The 12,098-nt window shown below is 39.9% G+C and overlaps 1 protein-coding gene across 1 annotated transcript in view; it reads right to left on the bottom strand.

Moving 5' to 3' along the window:
- CUBN (cubilin) overlaps window positions 1–12,098 on the bottom strand; it is a 190,371-nt gene that overhangs the window by 153,622 nt on the left and 24,651 nt on the right. The window contains exons 12-19 of the mRNA XM_075828736.1: window positions 11,393–11,579; window positions 9,273–9,391; window positions 7,806–8,040; window positions 6,791–6,972; window positions 6,426–6,588; window positions 5,658–5,848; window positions 4,389–4,545; window positions 3,580–3,758 (exon numbers count right to left, since the gene is read on the bottom strand). Of these exons, the coding sequence (XP_075684851.1) occupies window positions 3,580–3,758; window positions 4,389–4,545; window positions 5,658–5,848; window positions 6,426–6,588; window positions 6,791–6,972; window positions 7,806–8,040; window positions 9,273–9,391; window positions 11,393–11,579 (1,413 nt within the window). The remainder of the gene's footprint in view (window positions 1–3,579; window positions 3,759–4,388; window positions 4,546–5,657; window positions 5,849–6,425; window positions 6,589–6,790; window positions 6,973–7,805; window positions 8,041–9,272; window positions 9,392–11,392; window positions 11,580–12,098) is intronic.

Below are 12,098 nucleotides of genomic sequence, written 5' to 3'. Positions count from 1 at the left end.
ATCTGGACACCATATGATCAGAGTATTGCCAGGGGACTTCAAACAATATTATCTCCACTACACAATAGCTTCAATATTAGGCCAGAACTTTAATTTAGAGCATTTTAGCTATGAATTGACAAAAATGACCAGTGACAGGAATCAGTAAGGACTAAATGGGCAGAATAAGAATTTTCAAAACATGGAGAGGGAATTTACCGTCAATGTTTGAATTATTTTTTTCGGTAATAATCATGATCGTCATAGCTATGATGTTAGCAAATAAAAGGTGACCTCATAGAAAACTCATCATGGGAAAGAGAAGTGTTTTATTTTGTTTCCATGGTATATCTCTATGAGTAAATGATGATCATTTTAATAACCAATTATAGTGGTTTTGATTGGAGGCAAAATCCTAATAAGCAAACCCAACTTAAAGGGGTTCCCTGCTTTGGAAAAACCTTACTTGTTTGAAGGGTCACTTGACAATAAGGGTATGTTCACACGCAGAGTCGAAAACGTCTCAAAATACGGAGCTGTTTTCAAGAGAAAACAGCTCCTGATTTTCAGACGTTTTTCTGCCACTCGGGATTTTCACCTCGTTTTTCACTGCGTTTTTTACGTCCGTTTTTGGAGCTTTTTTCAATAGAGTCTATGGAAAACGACTCCAAAAACATCGCAATAAGTGTCCTGCATTTCTTTTTCGTGGCCGTTTTTTACGCGTTCTGCTTCCGATTTTTTGGCCGTTTTTCGGGCGTTTACGGCCCGAAAAATGGCAGAAAATAGGCCGTGTGAACATACCCTAAGATCACAAACTCTCCAACTGCTCGTGCCCTAATCAATGGGGAAACCTGGCTGCAAGTATTACATTTCCCTGCAGCGCCACCACAGGGGACATTAAGCATTACGCATTGCTTATTCAAGTCAATGTGTTGTCTGTGTAATGCAAGACAGGACAGGTTTTCCAGAGCGAGGGACGCTCTTTGTAGCCGCTCTCCACTCTGGCCAAGAAATGAGGATCCTGAACAGAGGAACCCCCCCCCCCCCCCTCTATTGTCAGAATTCTCTAATAGGATATAATGAAATGGGTTTTCTAAACTAGAGAAGAGGTTTTCCGGTTTTAAAGAGGCTCTGTCACCAGATTTTGCAACCCCTATCTGCTATTGCAGCAGATAGACGCTGCAATGTAGATTACAGTAACGTTTTTATTTTTAAAAAACGAGCATTTTTGGCCAAGTTATGACCATTTTCGTATTTATGCAAATGAGGCTTGCAAAAGTACAACTGGGCGTGTTGAAAAGTAAAAGTACAACTGGGCGTGTATTATGTGCGTACATCGGGGCGTGTTTACTACTTTTACTAGCTGGGCGTTGTGTATAGAAGTATCATCCACTTCTCTTCAGAACGCCCAGCTTCTGGCAGTGCAGACACAGCCGTGTTCTCCAGAGATCACGCTGTGACGTCACTCACAGGTCCTGCGTCGTGTCGGCACCAGAGGCTACAGATGATTCTGCAGCAGCATCGGCGTTTGCAGGTAAGTCCATGTAGCTACTTACCTGCAAATGCTGATGCTGCTGCAGAATCAACTGTAGCCTCTGGTGCCGATGTGGCCGACACGATGCAGGACCTGTGAGTGACGTCACAGATCTGCACTGCCAGAAGCTGGGCGTTGTGAAGAGAAGTGGATGATACTTCTCATCAGAACGCCCAGCTAGTAAAAGTAGTAAACACGCCCCGATGTACGCACATAATACACGCCCACTTGTACTTTTACTTTTCAACACGCCCAGTTGTACTTTTGCAAGCCTCATTTGCATAAATACGAAAATGGTCATAACTTGGCCAAAAATGCTCGTTTTTTAAAAATAAAAACGTTACTGTAATCTACATTGCAGCGCTTATCTGCTGCAATAGCAGATAGGGGCTGCAAAATCTGGTGACAGAGCCTCTTTAAGTTAACAACTTTCTAATACATTATGGGGGCAATTTATTAACACTGCCCTTTCATACAATAGTGTTGAATAGTAATTAAATTTAGAATAAACAACGACACATTTATTAAGAGGCGAAAGCAAGTTTCGGCTGGGTTGTGTGCCCAACGACTGCGGCCATGTACCATTCATTCTTAGCCATCGGTCGTAAAATAAAAAGCCTGCATACTCACCTCAGCGCTCCTCTTCTCTCTTCCGGCTCCCTCATCACTCCAGCACTTCTCGTACAATGGCCTTATGCGACGCAGCACTTGAACGTCATCAGTGCTGTGTCGCATATAATGTCCCGACGCTGATCTGCGTCGTAGTGTTGTATGAGCATTACTGGGGTGAAGAGAAAGTCGGAGGGAAGTAGAGGAGCGGAGAAGCGGGTATAATAGTTTTTTTTAAATTTGTGTTTCTTTTTTTAATTTTTAACCGGTTCAGGACCGGGCTATTTTGATCCTTCAGGACCAGACACCGTTTAGCCCTTTTTAGTACTCGTTAGTTAAGCAGCTATAACTTTTTTATTTGTTGGGCTAGCGACGTGATTTTTGCGTTGTTTTTTCCGTAGGCAACGCAGGTTCCTTTTTTTACTTTTAGCTATTTTTTTCTGGTAATAACAATGTTTTTTCCTAAAACAGACCATTTATTTGTGATCGTCATTGTCTATCGTAAATTTTTATATATTAAATGTCTATTTTAGGGTGATTAGCTTAGGACTAGCGTTACAACAATGATTGGCGGGGGGAACTTTTTTTGGGGGTGGGTATTTTATGTGTATTAATATAATTTTTTTTGCACTTTACTTTACTATTATTTTTTTTATTATTATGGTCTGTCCCTCAAAACTCTTTCTTGTTTTACACCATGCTTTTCCACTGTAACTGGGGCTGCACAGCAGCCTCAATTACAGGGGAAATCAGCCCTCTCATAGTGACTATTGTCACTAATAGGGCTGTGCTGGGTCTAGTAAGACCCAGCAGCAGTCTGCCACTAACGACATCCCGGCGATCATGTGACCAGTCACATGATCACCGGGACCAATAGAGATCGTTCGGGCAGCAAGCTAAAACCTGTGCCGTAAATAGTCTATGGCGCAGGTTTTAAGGACCCTGACCGCTGGCCGTAAATATACAACCAGTGGACGGGAATCAGCTAATGTTTTACGGGGCGGAAGATTCTAATCAGGGGGACAAGGGGGCCTCTACCTTGCTACTTCCTATAGAGTGAAACCTGGCATAAATTATAATAAATTTGCCAGGCCCCTTTTCTTTGACTGACCGAATCCTGGCGAAGAATAAATGGAGAGGTGGGAACGTGGCACTCTCACTCATTCCTATAGTTTTTACAGAAACAGCCAAGCAAATGACCAACTCTCCATTCATTCTCTGTCTGAATGTGGCGGCCACCTCACCAGGCAGGACGGATGTTGGGTGACCCCTGTCCAGGAGATAAGTTGATATGCCATAAATGTTTCTGTTACCATTAAACCATCCATATTCTATGCTACATACTATATTTTACTGACCCACTACACATATTCTGTAAAAATACATTTCGTATACAGCTATAGAGAGAGCAGATATTCACCACACAGCTGTTAAAAAGGGAAATTCACTTTTCTTACCTCAACATAATTGTTTTTGCACACAGAGTTGCTCGAGATATTAAATGAGTCAAACTTAAACATAACCACTTCTCCTTCTGGCTGAGTAATAATCCACTCACAGGACCTCTCCCGATAGTATGGATTGGGGTAATGAGGGGTATGGATAACTCCTGCTCCAGACAGTGAACCGCCACATACTACGAAAGAACAGATCGCATGTAAGCCGAGAATTGGCACTTTTCTGGCATCCAGAGCACCACCATAATACCAGACTAGAGGGTTGTATTTAATGTTCTGACCATCCAATCAAAGTTCATAAATGTCACATCAAACCTACGAAGCTCCAACTTCAAGTTAGGGAACTGCATTATCAATAAAACCCTAAAATAAATCTATTACCCAAATCCCTCCCTTTGAAGGAGTCTTCAGGGCATTTCAATGATTTCTCTATAAGCCTAAAAGTAAAAACCATTAGACTTTACCATATACTTACCTTTCAAATTCAACCAGTCTCCTCATTCCCTGCCTTGCTTACAATCCAGCATCACGACGTGTCGTCCATAGTCAGGACATAGGAAATGGGCAATATTGGAAAGGTAAGGGCACGGCAACATTTGTTTTTGTTTTATTTTTAGGTCCATAAAGAGAATATCGAAATGCCGGGGGAAACCCCTATTAGAGTTGAAGTTGGAATGACCTACCGGTTGTGCGGGGCCGTAAATGAGGTACTTATAGAAGCATATGGGACTCTACTATTCACTTCTTACGTATAGCTGATGCTTAACATACAGTAAGGTGCTCATCAATTCTAAGTGTAATGATCTTACCGACTTGGTATAAGGCTCTGAATTTGGATCTTGTTGCTGATGAATCAGACCTGTATTTCAACCAAAGTGTGTTTGAACTTGATATGATAGGAGCAGGGACTGTGCTGTTACAGTATCTTCCAATCAAAGGTGCCGTCTCTGTATCTCCATCCTTAACCTACATACAACAAATCTGTCATTAAACGGGTTGCACAGGATTAGAAATACAAGGCTGCTTCCTTCCAAAAACAGCACCACACCTCCCCACAGGTTGTGTGTGGTATTGCAGCTCAGCTCCATTGGAGCAAATAGGGCTTGGAAGCAATACCACACACAACCTAGGACAGGTGTGGTGCTGTTTTTGGAAGAAAGCAGCCATGTTTTTCTAATCCTGGACAACCCCTTTAATTCCACACTGCACAATATAACACATCAGGGGTATCTGTATGCAGCATATTCATTTCTTTAATCTATTATCTAAACATAGTGAACAGTAAATGGGCTAACACATCATGTATGTCTCTACTAAAGAAAGTTCCAAATCACTACATATCATCCAATATATTTAGTATGTCGCATGGCTAAACTCTTGCAGTGACATAAGAATAGCATAAAAATGAATATATGATCTGGAGTTTTCGTAGCTTGAAATTATTTCAGAGCAAAGCATATCAGTCAGTATAAAATTGATCTGCAACTTTCTAGCATCAGAGGAATAACTTGAAGCTCCTGGGCCCCATTGCAAAATCTATAACATGGACCTGAACTATCACATGTAATTTTATACTACTAAGCTCCTAATATGGGGCAAAGGGACCTTTTGGTCATTACCCAACTGCACATATGTACCATGGGATGTATAGGTTGCACATAGATCCACCATCAAGGTCAAGTTGGCTGGTCTACAACTGGTTTGTGCACCTTTATAGCATAGACTCATTTCCAGCAGCCGCTATGGAGTAGCCACTCATTTCCAGCAGCCACTATCAGAAGTTGGGGTCTCAGATCTGGCTGGCCCAATTTTCCTTTCTAATGGAAGGTGTGTACCTGCTGGTGGCTCCCCTTTTCCACATGCTCCACATGGTCATGGTCACAGTAGATCTCTCCGGACTGCTCTTCTACAAAGTATAAAATGGTGGGGAGACTAATGATAACTGATTTCTACTGTTTCAGGATAGAGTATTGTGGCATGAAGCAGTATGAGAAGAAAAGCATTGTTTTGATTTCTGCTATAGGGTCCCCTCTCATGGTTATAAAATAGGGTAATAGTGCAAAAATATATAAAACTACCTCTATAACCGTTAGGGAGCACCCTGTGCTGCTCTCCAGATCCATTTCAGTAAATTTAAGGCTGATCTTTTCATTTGGGGCCTGTGTGACGATATAAACACATTGCTTGTTTCCTGTGTAAGCATCAGGCCTTAACGGAGACTCAATGAAGCCTTCAGTGTTAGTGAAGTTTCCTCCACAAGAAGGACCGGCTGTAATGTAAAAAAGACAAGAGATCGTGAAAATTATACTAAAGACAAAAACTCTACTCTTTTATAAACACTATTTTGTCCATTAACATGTGACAGACAGCAGCCAATCAGATATTCTGTTGCATCAAAGAGGAGAAAAAAGTCTAAGGGGTTTGTCTATCTCCAAACAAGTCTATGGGGATTAGTTTGGCAGGTTGTTAACTAAAGGTTTTTTAGTACAGTTCCAATACCCCAATATCACTTCCCATCTTTTGTAGGAGCACATTTTTATGTAAACCCTTTGGTCTGGTTCCCTCCTCCCTTTTATTCTAGTTTTGTCTAGCTGTGGACAAGGAAAGCCCTAAGACGTTCCTTCAGCCCCGTGGGGCCAAATTGAGCAGTGTTCCCCATCTCTATGGTCCACATGAGCTGCCTCTATGCCATGTAGGCCCTCGATCTAAGTTATCTGTGTGCAGTGGTCTGTTCCACAACGATGCAGTTGGTTAGAGAGGGATTTCCTTCATCAATGGTATAAAATATGATTGTTCCCCAAAGGTTGATAATTAAAAAGTTATTTGAAAACAGTACAATTACTCACATGAAGATGTTGTATAGGTGATATAAAATCCTTTGTCTGTTATCATACTGTCAGAATGAAAGTGAACCCAGGCATATGGACCAGATGTCCGAAGAGGAACTGGAGAACTTGTGCTGCAATATTTACCTAGGACAGGGTCTGCGGGCAAAAGGCCATCTCGAATCTAATTTGTAGAAAAATTATACAGTATAACAACAAAGTATATGGAGATGTGGAGACCCACTCAATCTGGAGTCTGATTCTCGTGATGCTGACAAATGACACATATATACACTTATGAATTGAAGATTACACACTTACGTATGAAAGAACGCCTCGCCAATGGACTGAAGAACACATAAAACAATACATTGATAAATATATACCTCCAGGTAATCGTTTTGGCAGGTGTTGTGCTGCTCCAGATTTAATGTGCCAAAAGCAAAGGTGATGTAAAGACCCGGGTCAACGGAGATTGTCCAGTAACAGTCTCGATTAGGTGGATAGTTACCAGGATAACCAGGGGAGAATATGAATCCATGAGGTTCTGAGAGTTGACCCCCACAAACTAAATAGAAAATAAATATGACATTTTATGAAAAACAATACTAAGATGATACAACATCAACATATCGGAAATATGCCTCGAATATGTTCGGCAGATGCTTTGGGTCGATTGTATAAATCAAACACAAAATAGTAACATGGGTTGTGCTTAAGGCTCTATTTAAACTAAGTTTGAGCCTTTCGTCAAAGGTATACTTCGTATACTTCCGATGGTTGCCTATAGGGACCCTTTGTAAAAAAAAAATGTTATTCAATACACAAAAAAAAAAAAAGGCACACACTTACCTCCCTGACATATGCCAAAAGGATACTCTTTTGGCATACGTTGGATCAATGGGGCCCCATGGATATGTTTGGGATATGTGCCCTCTTGTGATTGCTTAGTCTACTAACAGTTACTGGGTGGCAACCACTAATGGCCCCATCACAGTGTTCATGTCATCCAGCTTTTCACATAGTCAAAATAAATCTGCATTGCTACCTCTCTCCCAGTACTCTGCCTAAGAAAGTAGTTTTGGCAGATTTGCATGATTCATGTACCTGTAAGTTTTGCATTACAGATGATGTTTGGATAGTTGTTTGGTTATATGATACATAGTAGTTCTAGGGAAGAAGTTTTGGGGGATCCTAAAACGAGAGTGGTCCAAATTAAGTTGGCCATTTCTGGTAGTGATGATAAAAAAATCACGACATGTAGTCTCATTAGAGTAGATCTAGATCATTATTATAGCCTAATTTATGTATTCCTGGTTCAATCAGTAGACACGTGGAAAATCTTAGATTTCGTAATTATTTCTTAGATAGTGCAAATGAAAAAAAAAAAAAAGTTATCACCTGGCTCACGAGACTCCCAGTTAATTCGAAATCCTCCATGATTGAACATGTGATCTGACACGAACCAGATATATAAAGCCTTGTGGGAGCTAAATAATTCTTCTGGGACAGTGTTCCCGCAGAACTTTCCCAGCTTGAAGTCGGACATTGTTTCGCCATCATGTATTTGAAGAAAGTCAAAACTGCATCTAAAACTGCTCTCCAGATTGAAATATGGAAATGTAATACGTAGAATCTATCAAAACAGAAAAACTAATTATTGTTGTCCAATGCATTATTGCCCATTCTCTAGTAAAACCAGTAAGCACTTTGCAACCAGAGCTCCAAACAGTTTTTTTGGGGTTCTTAAGGGATAATTTGTAGGGTAACCCCTTTTCAAGTTGGGTGCTTCACTAAAGGAGAGTACAGGATGCATTGTGAGGGACAGTTTAGATGTATCCCTATTTTGCTTCTTGTCCTTAGGCACTTTTGTTGAGAGTTCAGGGTCATCCAGCTGCAACCTACATGTGTCGGGAACGTCAAAACTGAGCCCTAGAAGTTGTTTGGTTGAGACCCAATTTATGCTACCTCTAGTGATTAAGAGACTGTTTTACATCACAGTTCATTTGTGCCTTTCAACTTATCCCGACGGCATTATGTATCAAGCACTATGAATAATGGTATGTTTCATTTTATTTGATCAAAGTAAAAGTTATATTTTAATAGCACGAGTAAGAACAGTCTTGTTCAAAACGCGTAAGCTGTAACACGCCTAACCTGTGCCCTCCTTGGATTTTTAAGATGAAAATAATGCCCTTTTTATATTTTATGGATGTGCTGAGGAACTTTCTTCTTTCCTACGTTGTAAAACCAGTGAGCGTCTACACCTGTCATAAAAATACTACAAGTGAAAGGACGTTTCATTTCCTAGAAAGAGTGCTAGCCTAATTCATGGGCTGTATCCGGTATTGCAGCATAGCCCTATTCACAAAATCCTATGTAGAGCTATGTGTCTCCATGGTTACAGACTACAAACAAACCAGTGTGTCGTCTGATCATGCAGTTATGTGTTACTTGATTCTCTCTGCCCCCTCTTCTAATGCCTGTACGTAAGGAAGCAAAGGGCGCAGAGGGGAGTAATACATAATTAAAAACAGACAACACACAGGGTTTGTTGTAGTCTGGAAACATGGAGACACATAGGTCTGCATAGGAGCTGAATACACAAAATAATAGGATATTTTAAATTAAGACTACTTGCAAGGTTGCTTCTTTTTTTATTTTAGATGCCTTGGAGCAATAAAATTGGTTGCACTAGTGTATATAGTTGTCATTGACTGTGGGGGGGGGGGGGCACTGGCCATCATTATGGGGGGGTGTTAGATAATTTAGGGGTGGATCTACAAAGATTTGCCATTTTCTTTCTCTTTGAAAGCATTACTTAAAAGTAGCGAAGTATGCTATATATGTAATGTAATGTTTCCTCACCTTGTTAGGCTCAGTTTTTATGACCCAGGAGCAGCTTAGATTGGAACCATAAGTTTCGTTGCCTGGATTGTTGGGATAACTCAGTGTCCCATTTAAACCGCTTAAAACCCCCCCACAAGCTGAATAAAATAAAAAGAAAACATGAAAATTAATAAATGAATAATAAAAAACACATTATAAACCACACAATTCATACGCCAGTCTTTATATAAATAAAGTTGGAGTAAAAAGTGGCTAATTTATAAAGGGGCGCACACTTCTTAATAAATTAGGCACATCTCTGACTGTCCGTTAACCAGAGAATCAAACCAACTCCAGCAAAGCCATGCACACTTTTAAAAAGTATTGCCAGGTGCGGCGTCGATTTTAAAAAGTCGCAAATTTTTGTGCAAAACAAGCACCAAAATGTGCAACTTTTTCCCCCCAAAATACTGGCGTTCAGTGTTGGATAAGTTCCCCCCAATATATTTCAGCACATAATATTTCATGCAATCAAATAACTTATAAAATGTTTAATGTTTGCATAAATAGTCGATCCGGCAAAATAAAACAACTTTACAAATAGTTTTAATTACAATTTTTTTTGTCTAAAGCTCCTACGCAGAACATTGTGGGGGGGTATCTATCAACAAATTTACAAGTGCACACACCATATTTGCGCAAACATTTGTTTAACATAAATTAGGCGCATCGTACCCCAGGGCTCTTTATATTAATAAAATTTATATTATATAATTTAAAAAAGCAACGCTTAATAAATTTACGCCTGTGCGTCTATAAGAACAGATTACAAATAAATCCTGTGTAATCTGATTTTGCAGTCATCCACTCCCTTCCATCTGTCCTATACTTTTGCTAACCAAATGAACGTTAGTAAGTTTAAGGGTATGTTCACACGCAGTGTTTTCAGACGTAATTCTGGAATTTAAAGCCTCAAATTACGCCTGATAAAACGGCTCCATTACGCCTACAAACATCTGCCCATTGCTTGCAATGGGAATTAGGATGTTCTGTTCCCACGAGCCTTTATTTTACACGTCGCTGTCAAAATACGGCGCGTAAAATGACGGCTCATCAAAAGAAGTGCAGGACACTTCTTGGGACGTTTTTGGAGGCGTTTATCATAGACTCTATTGAAAACAGCTCCAAAAACGGCCGTAAAAAACGCTGTGAAAAACGCAGCGAATATTGCGAGTGGCTTAAAAAACGTCTGAAAATTAGGAGCTGTTTTCCCTTGAAAACAGCTCTGTATTTTCAGATGTTTTTGCTCACTGCGTGTGAACATACCCTTAGGGGACAGATGGAAGGGAGTGTGACTGCAGGATCAGACTACACTGGGTTTGTTTGTGGTCTGTTATCATGGAGACACATAGGTCTGCAAAGGAGCTGCATACACAAAACAATAGGAGGTTTTTAATCAAGAAAATGTGCTTAATTTTTCATGCATTAGAGCAATACTAAAAATTGGTTGCGAAAGTGGACATGATGGATGGTGGAAAAACACTAATGTGAACACAGCATTATACTTACAGATCAATCATTTATTTACTTAAAAGAAACAATAAAAAAAAATGACAAAAAATAATAACATTAAAGGCTATGAACACCTTTGAGTGAATTTTTTTTAAATAAAATAAATAGCTTAGTCAGTGTGTTTAGTGTAACTTTGTAAATAGTTTTTAGGTAAAATTTGTTTTACTTTTGGAGATACAGCTGTTCTGTATTCTCTATACAGAACAGCTGTATCTCTCATTTTACACTGAATCCATCAGTCCTGCAGAGCTGACGGGTTCAGTGACGGCGGGTCCTGCTTGTCTCTGACACGCAGCATCCACCTGTAAACGATCACATCTAAGCTCATAACTTAGATGTGATCGATTACAGGTCGAAGGACCTGCCGGCACTGAAATCGTCAGGTCTGCGAGACTGACAAATTCAGTGTAAAATGAGCGATACAGCTGATCTGTATAGAGAATACAGAACAGCTGTATCTCCAAAAGTAAAACAATTTTTAAAAAAACAACTATTTACAAAGTTACACTAATCACATTGACTAAGCTATTTATTTGAATAAAAAAATGCCCTCAAAGGCGTACAAAGCCTTTAAAGCAGCTGCATACCTTGTGTTTGAGTTTCACAATGGAATCCAGTCCATCCGTTGGTACAGTTACATGTGTAACCATTGATTCCATCCATACAGATGCCTCCATTCTGACATGGTATACTGGCGCACTCATTAATGTTTTCTGTACAGTTGGTGCCAGTCCACCCTGAATGACACTCACAAATGTAGCTTGAGATGCCAGGCTGGATATAGAACAGATAAGAACAAAATTATACAGACAACCATAAATGATATAATACTCAAGGGTATTTGGGGCATTTTCCCTGACTAATATAAAGCCTTGGTAGGACAATGTGGATTTCTGTACATTGGTGTTTTGAGTATTTTCATTATCATCTCTACTGCACCGATACATCTTTTTGCTCAACTTATTTTTACAGGTTTTTGTTATTTTTTTCATATACAAATTGCCAGTGCTGGAGCCTTTACAGTTTGTTTCTTTTTTCTTACCAGTTATACCTCCATTGTACAGTTATAGACAAGGACACTGTTAGGAAAACGCCTGTTCCCTTGAGATCACCAGGACTACTGTTCTAGCTTCTGGGCATTCTGTTTTACTTTTGATCTCTTTTCTCTGCCTTTCTGCCTATCATGTGTGGGGTTAGTATTTATACCTGGCTTCCTCCACCTTGTCTTTGCTTGTGATTTTCCTAGTCTTCTGGTGTTGTGATCAAGCTACTAACATTCCCTCTGCTTCTGAC

The sequence above is a fragment of the Rhinoderma darwinii genome, chromosome 5, assembly GCF_050947455.1.
Source record: "Rhinoderma darwinii isolate aRhiDar2 chromosome 5, aRhiDar2.hap1, whole genome shotgun sequence".
Taxonomy (NCBI): domain Eukaryota; kingdom Metazoa; phylum Chordata; class Amphibia; order Anura; family Rhinodermatidae; genus Rhinoderma; species Rhinoderma darwinii.
Note: the sequence above shows the minus strand (reverse complement) of the source record. Positions and strands in the feature narration are given on the sequence as shown.